This window comes from Amborella trichopoda, chromosome 11 (genome assembly GCF_054954075.1).
Source record: "Amborella trichopoda isolate Santa Cruz 75 chromosome 11, AtrichopodaSantaCruz75HAP2 v2.0, whole genome shotgun sequence".
Lineage (NCBI taxonomy): Eukaryota > Viridiplantae > Streptophyta > Magnoliopsida > Amborellales > Amborellaceae > Amborella > Amborella trichopoda.
In genome coordinates this window covers 46326974-46350157 of record NC_142346.1, presented here as the reverse complement: position 1 = coordinate 46350157, position 23184 = coordinate 46326974, and the positions used below count along the sequence as shown (strand labels likewise).

Genomic DNA, 23184 nt, shown 5'->3' with positions numbered 1-23184 from the left:
GTCTTTGTAGACAATCCCATCAACATGACTAACAGCATGTTGTCCCTATGTCATTTGAGGGATGGGTGAACCTGTGAAAATATTATTCAATTTTTTGCCATTCCCCTACCTTGGATGCAACAAATTGCTATGCTCATTGAAAACATGGGTGGAATAATCGAAAGACATCGATTTTGATGTTCCTTACCTATAAACTTTGTGGGAGTAGAGAAAATATGGGTGTCAATTGCACCCACCTTGTGTGTTTATTTGTTATGTAAGCTAATTGAGCCCAGATCGTGATTAGGGTTAAACTTTTGTGCTACTGAATCTAACACAATAAAATATGGATCCAAGATTACAATATGGGCATGAAAAAGTCCAATTGTGAGGGCATTATTTAGATACAATATGGTGAAGAAGAAGATCAAGAAAACCAAGGTTAAAAGCTCAAAAAGAAGATCCAAGGACAAGAAGGTGAAGAGAAGGAAGGCTCCTTGTTTTGGCCAAAGAAAAGATACAAGAAAACGAGGGTGAGCAGAATGAATGCTCCTTGCTTTAAAGAAGATCAAGAAATCTAAGAAGAGGTGGAGGGATAATTAAAGAATTAGATTAAAGTAAGATAGCGTAGTGTTATTAGATGAAGGAAAGCGATAAAAGAAGAAAAATCAAAGGTAGTGGGTAATAATCATCTATCCCATCATCCAAGACCAAATTAATGAAAGGACGAGGTTCAGTTAAAAAAAAAGAAAGAATGTGATATTTGTACTCACAATCCGTTGGGAATAGTAAGAATATAACTGCAAATAGTTTCCTTCTTTTGTGTTAATTTGTTATGTTAGCTAATTGAGCTCTAATCATGATTATGATTATAATTTGGTACCAATGAATCTATTGCGACAAATTTAAATATGGAGGTTGATTACAATATGGGCATGAAGTCTTTCTCCATTGGGAAGCATTATGTGGAGCCAATAGATCGGTATTATAATGCAAAGGATTTGATGGAAATTCTTGATATGTGAAACACATGGTTTCTCATTGTAAAACAGGTTCACAATAAATAAAATTAAAAGTGAAATTGTTGTTGTGTTCAGAAGCTCTAAATCCGATGAGTTAATTTTTAGCAAATAAAGTAAGAAAAATATCGAACAAGCAATAAGCAAGAAAAATAAACTAAGAAAGAAATAATAGTAAAAGAATACCAAAATTTATGTGATTCGTCATAGATGTAATTACATCTATCGATATTTTTCATTAAATCAAAGAAAAAAAATTACAAAAAACCTACTTGAGAGAATCTGATACACGAAATTCAATCTCCCACCAAGCAGAATTAAAAGAGAGCCTTTGGACCACCAACGTAATGTAAATAAAATAGAAGCTGGTCTCCTATTTTTATCTTGGCACTTACCCTCATCTTTATCTATCTATTTGCGAGAGGCAAGGAATGTGTTTTGCTTATCACTTTAGTTCAATGGTTTAAAAACCGGATCGGTGACCCGGATCGGGCTTTTCAAAAACCGATCCGGATCGGCGAATCGGCGATCCGGATCGGAATCGGGTGAATCGGTCAGAATAAAGCTTCAAAAAAATCCGAAAAAATTATTAAAATTCATTATAAATATTGGTTTTTAGGAATTCAATAAAAAATGAGGGTACTCCATTAAGAATTTTCATGTTTTTGAATGAATATGCAAATATTGATATGTTCTTTCCCTGCATGAACCGCCATTCAGCATTTAATTTACAGTATTTCGTGCTCATCCCTACACTGTTGCTGTTGGGACTCGATATGTGAATAATATGGTTGGGATAGGGTGGCCTCAGAATCATCATCTCTCTCGTTTTCTCTTTGAATAATATGGATTAAAAAAAAAAAAAAACAAATTTTCAAAAAAATCTATCATGGATTAAAAAAAAAATCACAAATTTTCAAAAAATTCTATCATGGATTACAAAAAAAAATTCGATCATGGATTAAACAAAAAAAATCACAAATTTTCAAAAAATTCAATCATGGATTACATAAAATTCGATCATGGATTACATAAAATTCGATCATAGATTACAAAAAAAAACAAACAAAAAAAACAAAAAATTCAATCGTGGATTACAAAAAAAGAAAAAAATAGTTCGATCATGGATTACAAAAAATTCAATCATGGATTACAAAAAACTCTATCATGGGTTACAAAAAAAGCAAAAAACAAAAAATTCAATCATGGATTAAAAAAAAACAAACAAACATTTCGATCATGGATTACAAAAAAAAAACAAACATTTCGATCATGTATTACAAAACATTCGATCATGGATTACAAAAAATTCTATCATGGGTTACAAAAAAAAAAAAAAAAACAAAAAAATCGATCATGGATTACAAGAAAAGAAAACAAACATTTCGATCATGGATTACAAAAAATTCTATTATGGGTTACAAAAAACCAAAAAATTCGATCATGGATTACAAAAAAAATCTATCATGGATTACCAAAAAAAAAAAAAAAAAAAAAAAAAAAAAAAAAAAAAAAAAAAAAAAAAAAAAAAAAACCGTACGGAATCGCCGATTCACTGTTCGGACTCGCCGATCTCGTACAGTGAATCGGCGATTCACTGTACAGAATCGTCCGATTCTCTCTAGAACCGGACGATTTCCGATTTTCGGGGCGATCCGGTTCCTTTTTCACTATTTCCGAGTCGAACCGGGCGAGTCCGGTTCGACTCGGCGTTTTTTAAAACGCTGCTTTAGTTGATGCTGTCTTTTTTTTTTTATTTTTTGGCTTGTTTGTTTCTTTCCTTAGAATGATTCTTCTTTAATCGATCCATTACGTGATTTAAGCGTGTTTGTACTCATGGGTCGTTTGGAACCTAGGTAAAATCCTTATGGAGTCCTTTGGATCGTCAGTAAGTTTTTATTTGTTTTGACCAATGTTTAAAGGGCAAGCTTTTTATGTTTGCCCTACAGTGTAAAACTTATATATATCCCCTCATCCAACCGTTCATTATGAATGGAGGGTTAAGATTGCCCCAATCACAATGTCACATCTCTATAATATTTTATTTTTAATTTTTTTTCTATAAACTATTTTGACACCAAATTTTGGTTGTCCAATCCTCAAACTCGCACTAGCAAAAAATATAAAAAAAATATTTTGAATAAATTAAAATGACCAAAATACCCTTGAAAAGTTCAAAGGATATTTTGGTTATTATACTTTATCGAAAAATTATTTTTAATATTTTTTATAGGTGTGCCCCAATGAGAAGCTGGCACATACCTAATTTCATATTCATACAATTTGTATAAAAAAAAACTAAAAATAAAATACTTTAAGACGTCGGATCTAAGATTAAACGATGAGTGACTCTCTTGATCAAAATTGGGCAATTGGATGGTAGGGGGAGGATAGTTCTCGATGTTGTAAGGGAAGTATAGAAACCTTTCCCATGTTTAAAAAATCGACTTGGCGGCCAGAACTTGTCATCTCCACATGTGAAAATATAGAGGCACATTTGGACCAACTCATGGATTTCACTAGAAGTACCAATGAAATTTTTCGCGAAACTTTTTGGCCTATCTAAAATTCAAAAATCGTTTTCCATCTCATTAGTTTCTCTTAGGCACGCGTATAAAGACTTTTTATCTTTTTTAGGAACTTCCCAATGGGCCGTTTAGGTACTTGAAAATCCATTCTGGTGGAACGGATTTTTGGAAAGTCTTTCATTTTAAACGTTTGGATAATTAGCAAATAAACGAGAAATAGATACAGATTACCTGTTATTATCCCAAAAGCATGAAATCTATTTTTTGCTCAAAATGATAAGAACTATATTACGAGCTACGACGGGTAATCTTGTGATCAGCCTAAGAATATTCATTTGCTCTATAACATTGATTTTAGTGTTTGACACCCAAACCTCTTTATTGTTCGAAAGTGAAGCTCTCTTTTTCCCCATCTTTCACTTTATGCATGCATATATTATAAATATTTTTCCCTATCTCTTTACGTCTAATCAAAACTTCAAACAGGTGTTCCAAAACGAAGCTTTTTGTCCCCCTCACTCTCTCTATAGTTTATACATACATATAATATATGGAAAAAATTTATATAAGGTTGCAATCTTATAATGTAGAGCTACCGATGCACCTCAAAAATCCATCGAAAAATGTAGTTTTAATATTGAGAAATATTTTGATTGATCATCTCGACATCGAGATGTATGACTATAAAAAATAAAAAGATTTAAGTTTCAGAAATAGTGTACTTTACATATGTTTATAGATTTTCATATGTTTATAGATCTACTTGATTTTAACCAGTTTTGAAATTTAAAATTTATGATTAGATATAAAAATAGATTTTGAGATAATCCTAAAAATATTTTACATCAAAATTATATACCATAATAAAATTTGAAGGTGCTCTTTACCTCTACAGCTACGGATGCATCCATATGCCAACTGCACCATAATATATACTTATCATTTTTTACTCTCTCTCTTCACGTTTCGTCAAAACCTCCCACATGTGTCACAAAATAAAGCCAATACAACCCTTTAAGTTATGTGCTTTAATTTAATATAAAAATATGCTTGTGAAATACATAATTTTGAGTCGAAATATTAGAAAAAGGGCAAAGTATTTAGTTAAAAATAATGTGTATTATGCTAAATACATAATTTTTAGCTTTTTTTTATAATTAGAATTGAATAGAAGTTATAAAAATATTATTAATATAGCTCCCTCTTCTCTCTATTGCTCAAAATTTCTTCACTTATTTTGGTTGTGGTTGACATTCTAGTTGTGCTCTATGTAGTGATAGTTCATAGGCAAGTGCATCTATTTGATTTCTATATGGTGATAGTTTATAGGCAAGTGCATCTTTTCTATTTGAATGGTGATTGGGAAGATGGTGTTGCCATTCATTTTTTCCTTTCACAAAGTTCAGGTCATATCCACATCAAATTTGTGTTGATTAGTTTTGCCATAGAACATGAATAAATATCTTGGTTTTGGTAGATTTTTTTTAAGGTGACTATTGATCATCATGATATAAATTGAGTCTGTGTTAGGTAGTTTTAATTTCAATCGATATTTTATTTTAAAAAAGGAAAATATTAAAAATATATAAAAAAGCGCATTACTATAGGTAAAATTCATGCAATATTTTCAAGCCAAAATGACGGTAATGTAATATATTTGATAGAGAATATATTTCCAAGCACCCAAACAGCCCCTATGGGATTTTCTTTCTTTTGTATGAAATATTTTTCGCTTTCGGCCAGGGTTGGATTCCCCGTGCAAGCTGCTGGGCTCCATAACTTGGAGTTCGGATTCTCTTTGTTCTATTGCTCGCTAGAATTGTTTGTCAAAAATCTGGTTCACAACTGTTTGTTATTGTATTTGGCAAATCTGATTTCTAAAGAAAGGACCAAGTTGCCGAGACTTGCATTTGCCACAAGACTCCCGCCAGGCCGGGGACGAGTTACTTGACCGAGTCCACAGGACTGATGGTGTCATGCACGGGGCCAAAAAAATAATAATAAATGAGAATGCTAAAAAATAAGGAAAGATTTAAGAAATTTTTGAAAAAATAAACAAATTGTAAAAATAAACTAAATCCAAAATGAACATTACAGAGTTAAAATAAGCTTAAGTGGTTGAGAAAAACGGATTTTTAAAAAAATTGTTTTACAGTTTGAGATATTTAAAAAAAAAAAAAAAAAGGAAATAAAAAAAAAAAAATTATGATTAAAAGAGCTCATCAATCCTAGACAAAAACAATTAAATCATATTAAAACAATTATAAAGCCATCTCACATTTTTTCCAATTTTTTTAGAATTTTTTGAAATTTTTTTATGTTCCTGAGTCGTACACACAATTTTATGTCCCTAAGTTGCACACACAACTCCAATTTAACCTAATTTTTATCCATAGTCACCCTCTCTCTCACACATATTAAAAAAAAGAAAAGAAAATATCTTTTTATCTCCTATTTTTTACTTCTATATCTCACGAGACTCAAGAATTGAAATTATTACTTGTAAGCAAAAAGCCTTTATCTTTTCTATCTTGTAACCACCTAGACCCTTTTGATCATAAATTTTGACTCAAACAAATCCTAAAATGGCATCATATTAAAACTCCATCTCTCTCTCTCTCTAAAACTCTATCTCTCTCTCTTCACTTCTCGATGAGTTTACCAGCCAAGGGATTTAGCTTGAGCTTGACCACGAGCACACCTTCTTATGTGTGAGAAAAAGATGGAGTTTTTAGAGAGAGAGAGAGATGGAGTTTGGGTTTTAGAAAGAGATGAAGTTTTAAAGAGAAAAAGAGATGAAGTTTTAAAGAGAGAAAGAGATGGAGTTTGAGTTTTAAGGAGAGAGATGAAGGTTGGGTTTTAGAGAGAGATGTAGTTTTGATAGAGATGATGAGAGAGATGAAGTTTTAGAGAGAGAGAGATAGAGTCATTTCATAAGTTGTTGAGGTCAATAATACATGGTCAAAAGGGTTTAGAGGGTTGGAAGATTGAAAAGATAGAGTTTTTTTACTTACAAGTAATATTTTCAATTCCTGAGTCTGATGAAATATAGAAGTTAAAAATAAAAGATAATATGATATTTTATTTTAAAAAACCTAAAACCTCCTCCAGCTCGACTTTCTTTTGTCTGGACATCCTTTGATTAGGCCTGGTTAAGGCAAAGAAAAAGGGTTAACGCGAAAGTTTGTAAGGCAAAAATCTCCGAAGATTGGAAACCAACGAGGTGCCCATGACAACTAGAAAGTGAATATACGGTGCATGGTATTTGGGCTGCCACGGGGCGGGCTTTTTAGGTCCAAAATATTGTTGGGTGGTCAGGGCTCAAAAAATGCTTATGAATGGGCCCTGGCCTAATCCGAACTTGAAGGAATAGGGCACGAACGCCTCAATTCACCTTATCCAAAATCGTGCACTTTGTATAGAGCCCAGGCTCTAAACAATCAAATAAAGCGCCCATGTAAATAGTGTCGAGAATATGTTTCAATACTAAAAAGCTTTGTGATAGCTTTAAAAGATATTTTTCTCTCTAATTATAAGATTTAAAGTTTCAAAAATAGTGTAGATCGAGAAGATCTATGAAAATTTGAAAATCTTGAAAATTGACGGTCCAAAAATACATTACAAGATGCACTATTTCTTAAACTTGAAATCCATTTTTTTCTCATGTCCATGCATATTGATGTTGAGATGATCAATTTGATGATTTTTTTAGGATTAAAATAACCCCTTCTTGTGAAATTTTTGAGATGCGCTGTAATCCGATTGTTTAGAGCCTCATATTTATATAAATTTTTCCTATTAAAAAACAACTCATTTGTTTTTTTAGGTAATTCAGTGGTGAATGTGGGCCGTGCTCATTTTTTCATATAATTTAGGAGTTATATTTTTTTGAAGGAGTTCGTGGGGTGGTGTCGGGTGGTGTCAGGGAGTGTGAGGGTGCTACCACTACGACCACAGCCCCTTTTCGCAATGACTTTCCGATAAAACATGGAGGCACTTTGTGGGAGAATTTTCAATGGCTAGTACTGCAAATTTACCTCAAAATTGAAAGAGAGAAACTCAAAATCATGGCTTCTTTCTCCTGAGGAAATAGATTCGTATGCTAAGTAACTGCGTTTGAGTTTGAGAGATGTTTTGGTAGATAAGTTAGAGAGCATGGGGTGCCAGTGTGGGGACAATGTTTTCAAACTCTTTCCGGCAATTAGCAAGTCATAACTCATGACCTATGAAAGGTTGAAGTGGGGAAAATAATCTTTTCTTTTCTATTCTATGTATAGTTTTTATTACCCTTTCTTCGGAATGATGATTTCAATTCTTTAAAGATCGTATGTTGTTTCTGAAGCTCTAAATTCATGAATTTGCAATGATTTGGGATGTGTTTCTGAGTCCTAACGATTTCAATTCTTTAAAGATCGTATGTTGTTTCTGAAGCTCTAAATTCATGAATTTGCAATGATTTGGGATGTGTTCCTGAGTCCTAAATCCTTTGAGAAATAGTGCATGCCCCAAAAGGTCTCTTTTTTTTTTTTTGTTTCTTGTTTTTTTTTTTTGTTTTTTTTTTTTTTTTGTTTTTTTTTTGAGTTAGTATTTGGCCACAATGCGATGGCTCAAGCGATTTTCAGAAAACCTGGCGAAGGGGTGTTCAAAAGACGAGTGCACTTCCTTTGCATTCCTAATCCTAGTTTTGGAAGTTACTTTCATTTTGTTTAGTAAAGTGCATTCCTATTTCCAGTTTTGGAATTTACTTTCATTATGTTTAGTTGATTACCGGCTCAACTTTAACTGGCGGTGATTTGTTTTAACTAGCACTTGACTTCAAGTAATGCTACTTCACAAGTTCGATTCCTACCACTAAATTGAAAGAAAAAAAAAATGTAAAATATTATGCATTTTGGGACTGATATTAGCTCTAGGGTTAGAAGTTCCGACCCAAAATACTGTCATTAACTCATATACTAAATTTCACGTGGGATAAACTGAACAATTTAGATCTAGGTATTAAAAAAACTAGAAGTCCGTCTTTTTTCTATTTTTATGAGATTGTTCATAAATGATAATTTTAAATTGGATAGAAATGAGCATTGGTGAAGTATTTCGGCGTATCTCCAATGCAATTGAATGTCGTGATCTCATTATTCAACCCATAAAGCATGAAGAGCTTGCCATTTTGCCGAAGTAACTTAAGCCCAACCTTTCTTATTTATTTGGATTTAAGTTTCTTTAGATATGCTTACAAGGCATAAAATGGAAAGAAAAAAATATAAAAAGAGACCATTTAGTTTTACTACGATACGAGGAGGTGAGAATAAATCTTGTCTGTCAAATTCTAACTCGGATGGTTGTATGTTATTGACTAAATTCAAGGTTAAAAAAAAAAATAATTGTTATATTTCATGACAAACTCCAAGCCATCCAATTTGACATCTAAGAGCTAAGAATGATTGTGACCGTCTTATAGCAACAGTAAATGGTCATATAGTATACCATCCCAAATGAAAATATAGATATATGGCTCTTTAGTTATGGTAATGGCATAATTACACGCTTCATCACCATCCAATGACTTCAGTTTGAGGGTGATAAGGAAGATTGAATTAATAACAACAGTAATGGAGCCCATTCTGCTTCATCATGGTGCGACCTGTTGATAAGAAGGTGATGACTCTCATGAAATGTTGTTACCATGATCAATCGCATCACATACTATACAAATGCCCTGGTCTTGGTCTTCTGTGGATATGCATACTCAGGTTCTTGTGCACCCCCCTATTTCTTGGTCTACGGAAGGGTTGGGTGCTGGTTTTTCGTAAGAAAGTAAAGCCACAATTAGAAGGAAAAGTTTTATGTGATGACCCACAAGCATCCATCTTTGAGATGGACGGTTTTTAAAAGGGCACCAACCAATACTAATACTATATATGGTGGTGGATCTATAAACATTAAAGAGTTCAGAAAATGTGCTTTAAGGAAATGATTTTCGCATCTTAGAATTTTAGAGGGAGAAACTATATCAAATCTTATGTTTTAGAAAAAAAGTATCTCAAAATTTTAAAGAGAAAAACTATATCAAATCTTATGTTTTAGAGAAAAAGTATCTCAAAATTTTAGAGAGAAAAACTACATTAAATTTTAGAGTGAGGAACAACTTAAATTTTTTTTATAGAGATCTCATAACTTTTAAAGAGAGAAACAATATCAAATTTTATATTTTAAAGAAAGAGTATAGAAAAATTATCTGAAAATTTTTAGAGAGAGAAACTATTGCAAAATTTAAGTCAAATTTTAGAGAGAGAGAGTAACTACAATTTTTAGAGAGAGAAATTATTTCAAAAATTTTAGATAAAAAAGTATTTTAAAATTTAAGTTTTAGAGATAGAAAGTACATTAAAATTTTCGATAAAGATACTACCTGAAAATTTAAAATAGAGAGACTAACTCAAAATTAAAGTTTTTAGAGAGAGAAAGAATCTTAAATTTAAGAGAGAATAATTATATTAACTTTTAGATTGAGAAAGTGCTTAAAGTTTCTTAAAGAGAAAAAGTGTCTCAAAATTTTTAGAATCTCAAAATTTAAATTTTAGACAGAGAAAGTATTTTAAAATTTTAAAGCGAAAAAGTATATCATATTTTAGAGTGATAAACTATTTGAAATTGTTTAGAAAAAAAAACTATCTAAAAAACGAAAGTTAGAGAGAACTATCTCAAGTTTTAATTAGTGGGTATGGTCAAAGAACCGTAGCACTCCTCTTTTTGCACCAAACCGAAGATATTTCTCAAATGAATTTGTCAAACAGTGGGTACGGTCTCTCCCAAGTACTATCACTGTTGTATGGCAAAAAATCTGCCCTATTCCCTAAATTTTTTTATTTTTTTATTTTTTTAAACATTAGAGACCCAAAACCCATATTTTCTTCTAAGAATTCAATTTAGGTAGATTTTCAGTACATGTACCCATTTGCGGACTCAGATTGAAGAAAAAATAACTACATTTCATGGATTTTATAGATCGACAATTTGAGGAAGTTTTTAAGCCCATTTTGACCATTCACAATTTGGTAAAATCAAAGAACCCCTTTTCTTAATTCTGTTACATTTTTTTCAATTATTTATATTTCTGTAACTTTTTTATTACGATATTCTCTATCCTTTGTGGACTTGGTTAGGAGTGGCGCGAGTCCATTCCCAAGTAATGTAAGCTCCTCATGTTTAATCAATCATTGTGAAGATAAAGGTCCTCTGGATAGCCATCCAGCCATGGGATAGAGCAGAGCATTTTTCAAGCAGTTTATAGGGTGACCTTCCAATAACTTTCTCTGTGTTTTTGGGGAGGAATTAGTGGGGATGATGAGCCTCTACCCATTTTTATTAGATTGTAAAATATGTTACAGGGATAATCATAAAAGGGAACACCATTAACATCAGGGATAATCACAATACAACCCTTAAAAGGGAACACAATTAACATTATTTAAAAGAATACATATTAAAAATTTGGGGAGTGAGCTCTACACACAGTCCCTCTACTTCTACTTCTAGACATTGATTCTTTGGCTAAGGAATCTGCTGTCATATTCGCCTCGCCTCTCCGTAGGTGCGTAGGATCTACCATTGATGATTTGAAAAAGTTGAGAGTTTATATAGGCAGTTCACCGTGAATAGTCTCAGTCCTGCACCATTGATTCAGATAATCCACCAACCGTTTAGAATCACTCTCAATGACCAAAAGTACACATTACAACTCATGCGACAGATCGATCCCCTTTGCTAGTTGGTATAAATTAGAATCGAAAACTTAATGGAAATATTATATGCTTCGGGTCGACGATTCAAAAAATTTAATGGAAATATCATATACTATATAATATATATGTTTTATTCTAGTCAAAATGATAATAAAATAAATAAAAAATCTAGTCAAACAATATATTATTTATATATTTCATACCAACCTGGTCCGATAGGGTCCATGCCAGATATAGAACCAGACGCGACCCGGATCAGGTGATCCGATTCAATCAGAGATGAATGGGTGGCCATCTGCCCCACTAATATGGCTTTCACCATTGTTTTTTACGAGAAAAAGAGACAAAAGGCATGAAAGTTGGCTCATTAGGAGAGAGAAGGATTACAAGTTATGGGGTTGAAGGTTAGCTACCTCACGGGGCTCATAAGCAGTAAATGTAATGTAACCACCCCTCACACTACTCCATTTTGCCATCACCATCTACTTGTTCTTTTTACGAACAGACGGAGGAGAGCAGACTTGGTAGGCTCGTCTTCCCACTCCAATCCCTCCCACCATTTCTTTTCTCCATTCAATTCTCTTAGCATTTGTGCTTCTAGGAGACCAAGAGGGAGCCTTCTCAACTTGGGACAATCTCTCACATGTATTCTCTCCAATGAAGGCCATGTCATTGAAATCTCACATATACTCCTCAATTCCACCAAATGATATAAGTACAAGGCTTTTAATTTGGGGAGGGTGATGTTTTGGCCTACCTGCTCCCCACTAATTATCTCTTCTAATCCTCTGCAGTTCCTTATCCTCATTACTTCCAAGCATTGGAGACATTGTACCACATTTGCCAATAACACATTCTTCAATCCATCACAATTTCTAACATGCAAATGTGTGAGATTGAGAAGCTGACGGTCTCCATCACCCTGCCAAATTCTCCTCAAAACTGGCAAATGGCTAAGCCACAAATGATTCAAGCTGGGAGCAACAACATCAAGGGCAACAAAATCCAATTGAGAACATCTTTGAATATTCAGAGAATTCAACCTTTTCATGGGCCGTAGTTGCTCAAGACTAGTCAAACCTTGGCAACCTACTAGCCATAGTCCTTCTATCTTATCAAATATCTTTCCATCCCATTGTCTTTTGTTGGTAAATAGGCCGTTCCCATTGCTGCTTATCCGTAATGAACTTAAGGGCTCCAACTCTTCAAATTCCTCCCCTTCCATCATTTCCCAATCCACGTATCCGCTATACATGATGTCCAGCTCCTCCAGACATTATACTCTTGATATAACCCCATGCTTTATGGATTTAGAAGCTTTAAGTTGACTAGTTCTCCCATCCCCTCTGGCAATCTTTTGATTTTGGTATTGTACAAATCCAGCACTTGGAGTTGCTGAAGTTGTCCTACAGGAGGAATGTCGACTAGGTTCTCACAAGCGTGCAGAGAAAGGAAACGGAGATTCTTCAAGTTGGATAACGATTGTGGCAGCGAGTAGATGCTAGTTCCACGGAGATCAAGCACCTTTAGGGCTTCCATACATTCAAAGAAGCCCTCCGGAATGTTATTCAACTTTTTGTTTCGATTGAGCATCAATGTTGCGAGGGCCAGACACAACGGTGGATTTGGAAGTCTCTCCATTTCATTACGCATCAGCGATATGCGTTGGGCCTCTCCCCATTCTTCAACCCTGCGTGCTTCCTTTAGTCCCAATCCTGCTTCCACAATCAGACCGCCCTCTCTTGTGGAGCCGATACATATGGCAACATCTCGGATCACATCATGAAGCTTCACATATGAATCCAATCCGGGAACTTCCTCTATCATGCATGAGTCAATTAGCTTTTCAATTAGACTGTGGCCTTTGTTTCTAGCATCCTTGAGACTATCCACTCTGCCTAGGAGCCCCTCACACGTCCAACACTCAGCCAAATTATTATTTTCAATTTGATAGTCCTCTGGGTATAATGAACAATACAAGAAACATTGCCTAATGTTTTCATCTTGTAATTGGTCGTAACTATACTTCAATGGCACAAACACTTCACATTCCATGCCTTCAATCTCCATTGTTGCCTCATGTAAGGCCCTTAATGCATTCTCCCACACATGCACATTATACTTTCCTTTCATCGCACAACCGACTACAATGATGGCGAGTGGCAAGCCACCACATTCTTTGACGACCTTATGAGCAGTGGGTTCTATAGAAGGGCGATCTGCCACATTTCTTGCTTTTTCACGAAACAAGATCCACGCTTCCTCTATTAAAACATCCACTTTGATATCATGGTTACTTTCCATCCTATTGCACACCATTAATGATCGGGTGGTTATTACAATCTTGGATTTATTTTGTGGGTTTGGGCGAGGGACTACTATAGCATTCAAATCCAGCTTTTCCCACAAGTCATCTGAGATAAGCACGAATCTATGTTCCTTTAGAGCAGAAAACAATCATTCTCTTCATCTTCAACTGTTATGCCCAGTTTTTTCATGATTTCTTTTTGAATTCTAGATATATTCGCATCTCTTGACACTGTGATCCATATCACTCTATAAACTTCTCGATTTTGTAATAGACGATTGTTGATTTCATGCATGAGAGTTGTCTTTCCAACGCCTCCCATACCATGAATGCCAATCACACCCAATTCATCTTTACTCAAACATTCAAGGATCTTATTTACATTTTTGCCAAATGTTGACTGACCTGTGATTGAATGTGTAGGCACCTCCCTCCCAAATGGCGGTGCTCGATCCATACTCCAATTCACAATATCTGCTCTATCGATGTGAGACGTGATTTGTGATAGTTTCTTTGTTGCGTGTCTACCCAACTTGTAGTTGGAGGGGCAATTGGGGCAGAGCCCTCTAAAGCAACACTTGTTTTGGTTGTATCTTTGAACTACTTCATCCGCTTCATGTTCCAATTCTCGTGCCCTTTTGAACCACTGTTGCGCTTCACTCGTGGCTGCCTTCCCACTTCTCTCTGCTGCTTCAATATTTGCCTCCAAATCAGGAATTCGGGCCTTGAGTCGTTCAATCTCAATTTTCAGATCCTCAACCTTCTCTCGGCATTTGAAGAGATATCCGAGCTGTCGAGTGATAGGTTCCAAAAATGTATTCACTATTTCGAGCACACAGGTAGCAATTTCCATGGTTGCTGGTAGCAAAAGATAGACAAACACAATGAAATAGTTCGCTTACTATGAAGTGTCCTTTTGGCGAAGATGCTTAATAAAACCAAAGTCAACAAAGCAAAGCTCCACCAAAAATAAGACAATGAACAAATGGTGTTAAACTTAAATATATATATATATATATATATATATATATATATATATATATATATAAATCAATTTAGGGTGCTTCATTTCACATGCCCTTGTCAGTGTCAATTGAGGGAAGAGTATTTTCAAGTGATAAAGAGCAAAAAGTCAAGAAGTGGGTAGGAAGCAGCAAGATCAAGACAAAGCAAGGAGAAAGTGTTGCAAAGAAAAGACAATAAACAAGCGGTGTTAAATAAATATTTAGTGAACAAATGGTGTTTAAATCAATTAAGTGTGACTTCATTTCACGTGCCCTTGTCCTTGTCAATTGAGGGAAGGGTTATTCAAATACTAATTTTCCCCATTTTATGCTTTGCTCATTGGAAATATGGGCATGCTTTGCTTATTGGAAACATGGGTTGAATGCTCACAAGAGGCCCATTTTGTTTTTCGCACCCATGATCTGCGTGGGAATAGTGAAAATATGACTGCGAATAGCGTCTGTTAGCTAATTGAGCACTAAGCATGATTAGCATCAAAAATTATAATTGCAATACAGTATGGACGTGTGATTACCACATAGGTATGGACTCCTCTTCAATGGAGAGGTCTACTAGGAGGATTAGTTAAAGCGAACGTGTACACCACCATCATCAGGCAAATAAAATACAAGAAATTAAAAAGAAATAAAAGAAAGTAGAAGTTTAGTGGTTGCCTATTCATTTGCAAGAGGGGAGAATCAGAAGTTTGCTGCTTCAATAATTGCTTGATTTTTAATTATAGGACCCGACTCCTTTTCATAATTGAACGTTTCTATGGAAAAGGTCTATATAACGTTACAAACTTAAAATGAAAAACCCTCTAATTGATTATCTCGACGTCATATATATAAAAAAAAAAAGATTTTTAGTCCCAAAAATAGTGCATCACTATTTAGACCATCCATTTTCAATATTGTCACATGTTTATAAATCTACTTGATTTGAATCATTTTTTGAATTGAAATTTTTATATTTAGAGGTGAAAATAGATTCTTATGCTGTCCTAAAAATATTTGACAACAAATTACATCTTGCAAAAAAAAAAAATTTGGAGGTGAGCCATAACTCGATAACCATCCTGCCATGGGATGATAGAGCATTTTTCATGTAGTCATTGTAATCTTCATTAGGGTGACATGGCAGTAACTTTTATTTTTACATTTTTGGGGTGAATCAGTAGGTCATGAGGAGCCCTTATCTTTTTTTTATTAAATTGTAAAATATGTCACAAGGATAGTCCTTGTACAACCCTTGAAAAGGGATTATCAACCACATGAGATGAGATAGAAGAATACCGTATTAAAAAATTTGGTGGGCAGGCTCGCCACTCCGACACTACTTACCAAGGAATCCGTTGCCATTTTCAAATATAAATTTTCAAAAGGAATTCTAGGAAGAAAATATCAACTTTATTGTCCAAAAAAAAAATGCAGGGTTAAATGCAGTTTCGAAGTGCAGCAACTTTTCCTTAAACTTCATTTCCGAATTCGTAAACTTTACATACCACCTCAAATACTACTGCATTGTCGAATGGGGAAGAGGACATTGACTTGGGCCCATAACCTTAAATAGACAAAACTATACAATTTACAACCCCACCTCAAATAATGCATTGCACCGCGCGAGACAGGGCATTGACTTGACTTGAGCCCATTGGGTCTTTCATGATAAGTTTTTTTGTTTTATGTTGGATTAGGAATAAGGAGTTTTCATTACTTGTTAAAGGAGAATTTAACCGAGGGTTTCCCAAAATCAGTAGGAAGAGCCACATAACTACTAAAACCAGGGTCTAAATTTATCCGATACTAAAAATTTGGAATTTATTCTAGGGTTAAAGTCCCCACTCATGAATTGGTTTTCCAAAAATAAGGAAAATATTCTTTCTAGATATTTTAAACAATAAAAGATGTTAGGTGAGTCAGCGCGGGCACAAGAACCCACGAACATCCATCCTTAGGATGGATGCTGTGGATGGTGCAAGGGACCAAAATTTTATATGGATGTTCCAAAAGTGGAAAAAAGAAGCAGCAAATCTTAAATCTCAATTTTTTTTTTTTTTTTTTTTTTTTTTTGCTTTTTTTCATATTTATGATCAGTGTGGCCTTGATTATGATCCCTTAAAAAATGGATAAGAAATCTTTCTTTAAAACACATACGCTAACCAATTAATCCCCAGCTCGTTTTCCACCCATTTTGTCTTCATCATTATTCCCACCATGGTTAAAAGAAGGAAAGTTCCTTGTTTTCGCCAAGAACATGAAAAGGAGTTGGAGAGATCCTTCAAAAACCTGAAGAGAAGCTTACAATCAAAAGAAAAGAAAAAACTTCAAGGAGTGGTTACATGGAAAGCCAGGGTGAGCGATTATCGTATGAAAAAGTAGATTAGCCTTTATAGATAGTAGATTAATCTTTATAGATAACAAAGACTTAGACACTTTGAAAGGACAGAAAGTGAAAGAGTGGGACTTCATGGTTTGGAAGGACAAGACCCAAGAAAGAGAGGAGAAGTTGCATCAAATAAAAGATAAGCAATGAATGGTTACAAATAATTTGGAATTTGGATGGAAGATAACAAGAGAGGCATCACATCGGGTTTCGATTATTTTGCCCCACAAGGCCCATAGATAGTAACATGTCCTCCGCACCAGCTACCACTTCCTGCTACTTTCAAGGTGAAGAAAAAAAATGAATGAAAAATTTATGAAAGGTGTGAATCTTATACTCTTAAATTAAGACATACCTGAAACCAACCTGGCAAAAGCTATTTTGATGTTGGAGAATCTCCAAGTTCATCATCTCAAACTTGAGGTTTAGATGTTACTAAAAAAAAAGGAAGATTTTAAATCTTAAAAAGAGTGATCTTGTAGCATATTAGCTGAACCGTCGATTTTCAAGTATTTATTGATTGCTTGATCTGTACTATTTGATGAGCGCTAAATTTACAATTAAAGGTAGACTTAAATATTCAGGATATCGTTGGGCACTTGATCTGCATCTCTTGGCATAAGTACAAGGTATGCTTAAATATAACCAACACCCAGAAATAAATTCTCAAAACGAAATCCTACATGGACTTAATTTGCTTGACAAATACATGGTTAAATGCAGTTTTTCCAAAGTTCAACATTTCAATTTGTCGACTTTACACCCCACAACAAATAATACATTGTACAATGGGGGATATGACATTGACTTGGGCCCATAGCCATTATAGACGCTTCTCTACAGACCCCACCTAAAATAATGCATTGCACCGAGCCAGACAGGGCATTGACTTGAGCCCATTGGGTCTTTCATGGTAGAGTTTTGTTGTTTTATGTTGGAGTAGGAATAAGGAGTTTTCATTTCTTGAAAAGGAAAATTTAACCAAAAACCAGTAGGAAGAGCTTTTTAAGTTTAAACCCAAGGATTTGGGAACAGGCACATCTAAACACTAGGAATATGAAAACCTAGGTTATGCCCCATCTAAATGCCACATAACTACCAAACCCTGGGTTTAAATTTATCCGATATTAAACATTTTTAATTTATTCCCCAGTCATGAATTAGTTTTCAAAAAATAAGAAAAATATTATATCTAGATATTTTAAACAATAAAAGGTGTTATGTGAGTAAGCGGGCACAAGAGCCCACTAACCCATGAACATCCATCCTTGAGATGGATGCTGTGGATGGTGCAAGGGACCTATGGATGATCCAAAGTGGAAAAAAAAGAAGCAAAGTTTAAATCTTAAATTTGATTTGCTTTATTTCATATTTATGATCACTGTGGCCTAGATTTTGATCCCTAAAAACATGGATAAAAATTCTTTCTTTAAAATAGATTTAAGAGGGAGGACGTACGTGTACATATGAGTCGGCTGACTCCTAGAAGCCCATCCTTTAAGCCATGCGATACGCATCAAAGTGTACTTGTTGCCGCGTGTACAATAGGGTGTATCAGATTAAAGGCTCGATACATTAAGAAATAGAAAAAGTTTATATGAGGTTGCAATCTTAAAATGTAGAACTACGGATGCACTTCAAAAATCTATTGAAAAAAAATGTTTTAATGTTGAAAACCTTGTGATTCATCATCTCGACATCGAGTTGTATGACAATGAAAAATAAAAAGATTTTGAGTCTCAGAAATAGTGCATCTTACAACATATTATCTACACCGTCCATTTTCAAGATTTTCATATGTTTATAGATCTACCTGATTTTAACTATTTTTGTAATTTAAAATTTTATAATTAGATATAAAAATAGATTTTTGAGATAACCCTAATAACATTTTATATTAAAATTATATATTATGGTAAAATTTGAAGGCGCACCTTAGTTGGATTGTTAAGGTTGCAACTTTTTGTAAACCACACCCTAAAGAAATGGGGCTCGTGCAAATAAAAGGAGGGAGGTTCCGTATCTAGAAAATACCCAAAACTCACATTTTAACGAATAAATGAGTTCATATATGCAACACAAAGCCTGGGTTTTTTTTCTATTTCATTCAAACAACCCATTACCCATAGCCAAGCTGAAAATTACGCCATTTTAAAAGCCATAGGTTTTCGATAGAACCCAGTTATTTTTCCTACCTCCTATGCCCTTAAGTGACTCTGGTTGGGTTAGGCTGGTTGACTTTAGCGGAGATACCCAGTTACAAATCGGGTCTGGCTGGCATTAGGGTTGGGAATGGACCGTTCGGGTCCCGAGTTGACATGGATTCGGACCTGATCCGACCACATTTTGGTTGGACCGATACCCAACTCTAACCCGACCTACATGATAGGATCAGCTCCGGATCTGGAGATCAAAAATAGAAAAAGACATAATATATAATTTAGAAAAAAGTTTATATAAGGTTGCGACCTTAAAATATAGAATTAAAGGTGCACCTTAAAAATCCATCATAAATGGTTGTTTGGATGTTGGAAAACCCTCTAATTGATCATCTCGACATCGAAATGTATGAATACTAAAGAAAAAAGATTTCGAGTCCGCGAAATAGTATATCTTGCAATACATTATTTGGACCGTCCATTTTTTTTATTTCCATTTGTTTATAGATCTACTTGATTTGGACCTTTTTAGAATTGAAAATTTTATAATTAGAGATAAAAATGGATTCTCAAAGCCATCCTAACAAAATTTTATATCAAAATTACATTTATTACAAAATTTAGAAGTGCGTCTTAATAGAATTGTTTAAGGTTGCAACCTTATGCAAATCACACCCTATAATTTTTATATAACACAAAACATATTTTAAAACAATGTTATAATGTGTCTTATATATAGAACTACGGGCTGCGAGTCCCATCAGGTGTGCACCTATCATTTCCCAAGCTTTTTTAATTCAAAAAAAAAAAAAACTACAGGGTGATGGTGGGTCTGGATGCCCTTGAACTGACCCAAGGACTTGGAACAAGACCCCATTGGGTCTCGTCTAGGTTAAGTGGAGTCGGATCTGACCGGTGGGATCCATTTTGTGGGTTCACACCCAGACCTGGTCGAGTCGATCTTCAGGTCCATGGTTCAACCGGACCCCTTTTTACCACCCCTAGTTGGTATTGTTGGAACTGACTTTGAACCGCTCGGGCTCAGGCCCAACTAGAGTAGTGCAGGGTCACGTGGCATCTAGGTCATCTCTTTATTCTTAAAATTTTAAAACAATCGATCTTGAACCTCTCAAATCATATTTAATGATCTCCAACATCATTTTCTTTTTTTAGACTAAGAGAAAAATATAATTTTTGGCTTATCAAAATGCTTCATTTATTGTTGGAGTTTTTACGAGGGCAACATCAGTTTTAGTGTTTTCTTTTCTTTTGAAATTCATCACAAGGTCAGATTCGTTACACTTGAGTCGAAGAGGCCGAAGCCTTCGTATTGTAGGCCTAGACTGAAGCTTAGTGTTGCCTTTCAGTTAGCTTTGGGCTGCTTTGGGCCGAATCAGCCGAAGTAAAGAAATCTACATAAAAGTATTTTTTTAAATTTTAATTTTATATTTTTTCAATATATACCATAAATATATTGTTTAAGAAATATTGACTTTAAAGCCCATCGAAAAAAGTTGTTTTTATATTGAAGATCCATCCAATTCATCATCCCAAATTTGGGACATATAAAGTGACAGAAATGGGATTTTCATGTTTGAATATCAGTAGTGACACATCATGTAGACGGCCTATTTTCAAGAATTTTAGGTATTTGTAAATATGCTTGGTATGACCACTACTTTTGAAATGTTTCCTACAATTTGAAGTACGCCTTACAAAGTTGATGCCTTGTATATAAATCGCACACAGAAATGAATTAAAATAACTAATTAAATAAATCTAGTGTGAAAATGTCGGCAGTGTTTCCATGTGTAGTTTAGCCACAGCTTTTATATATATATATATATATATATATATATATATATATATATATATATATATATATATATATATATATATGACAATGATTTCAATAGCCGTTGTATATTAATATGATGCAACAACTTTAAAAAACCATCTTATAGATATTTGTTTGATCCAAATTTTGAAATATACACTCTTTTATTCTAATGAACAACCACAACAAAAGAAAAAATTGAAAACACAACCTGGAAAGTATTTTTTTAGCCCAATTAATATAGGCCGTTCATTTTGGTGACATGCTTAGATCTAGGCCTTAGAAGGATTTTTTTCATTTCCAATCTTTTTGGATAGCTTTATTATCGTTAGATGAACAATGTTAGAAAATGAAAAACGATTTTAAGTTTATAAAGGATAAGATTTTGAAATTCACAAAATGAATGGTCTAGATTCGTTTTTTGAGGGGACTTATTTTGACCATATCTACCGTCCAAATTGAACTTCTTTTTTTTTTTGGAATTGATTATTGAGATGAAAAGAGTGTGTGTACAAAATTTGGGGTCATACAAATACTACAAACATAGTTTTCTAAAAGTGTCGTTGTATTATACTATGATACAACTGTTGCATTGGATGATTGCTATATATATATATATATATATATATATATATATATATATATATATATATATATATATATATATATATAGCAATGATCCTATGAGACCCTCTCACACTCATGTATGTAGGACCCCAAAGGATCACCATTAAATTTGGCACAGATCTCTAGAAAATTTATCACATAAGTATGGGATTTGACTTTTTTAGAGATATGTGCCAAATTTAATAGTGATCATTTGGGGTCTTATACACATGGGTATGAGAAGGTCTCATAAGATCACTACTTAAATATATATATATATATATATATATATATATATATATATATATATATAGGTAAACCTTACAATAGCTGGTCAGCTATAATGAATAATATATAGATAGAATATGAAATTTTGGATGTATATACCTAACACTACTATGCACCATATGAAAATATAAAAAAAAAAATTTCAATAATTTAAAATGACAAAAATACCCTTATCATTTTTCAAGGGTATTTTCGTCATTTTATTTATTTTTTATTTGTGCGTCCTATTTTTTAGTACACATGCCTAAAATTTCATGATTATCTGATTTATAAAAAAATAATTAAAATTAAAATAGTGATATGCATTTTGAATCGTATGATGAAGATCTGATGGCTCACATTCTACCTATATTACTGTTCATTATAGCTGGCTAGCTATTGTTAGCTTTTTCCTATATATATATATATATATATATATATATATATATATATATATATATATATATATATATATATATTCATCCCCTTTGTTTTGGCAAAAGATCACTTACAAGTGGTCTTATTACAACAACATATACTTCAAAAATAAGATAAACAAAATAACAAATCAAAATCTTGAAACTTGATGCCATTGAAATAACTCTTTCTTATGCTTGAGAATATAAAAATGAAATTACAAGAAATAAAAATAGAGAGTGCCGGAGGTTATCTCAACCAGGCTTATTACACCCCACACCGAGTTACCGTCAAACTTCAATCTCAACCGAAAAAGCAAGGTTTAGGCCAAACTTTTCAATATAACTCTTATGCTTCTCACAAGACCCTTAGGCTCAATACCCTCATACCACTTCAAAAATTTCACCTTCACAAATTTCCCAACCTTAGGCTTAGATCAAATTAGAGAGAGATAGATTAACCCTAAGCTTAGATCAAATTAGAGAGAGATAGATTATCTCTAGGTGGGACGTGCCCATTTAATTTGACTGAGAGAGAGAAGAGAGAAGTGAGAGGGGTGTACAGAGAGAGATGAGAGAGGTGGGGCATGCCCCTATGGAGGGAGAGAGATATGAGAGAGAAGAGACGCTCTCTAGATGTATAGAATAAGGGGGGGTACACCCCCTATTTATACTGAAAATTGGGTATAGGGTTTCTAAGAGTTTTTCCATTGCTTGTCTCTTAAGAGAAATTGAACATCAATCGTCGATCAATGGTGACTTGTGGGGTGGAAAATCTGAGACATCCATTCCATAGATGGGTTATCAACATTATGGAAGGTGCATGAACTTTTATCTCATTTCCTAAACCATTTTCCCACCAATTGTAATTATCTAAACAAAATATTGTGTATTCTATAAAATAGCACACACTTTCTCATACTTTAACAAAAT

The 23184-nt window shown here is 33.8% G+C and overlaps 1 protein-coding gene across 1 annotated transcript; it reads right to left on the bottom strand.

The window, feature by feature from the left end:
- Positions 1–11610: 11610 nt before the first annotated feature.
- Positions 11611–14546, bottom strand: LOC18427723 (disease resistance protein SUMM2). Its single transcript, XM_088850643.1, is given in 3 exon segments — positions 11611–12541; positions 12577–13727; positions 13730–14546. Coding segments are annotated over 3 exon segments (2649 nt in total). The 5' UTR covers positions 14430–14546; the 3' UTR covers positions 11611–11743.
- Positions 14547–23184: the final 8638 nt, after the last annotated feature.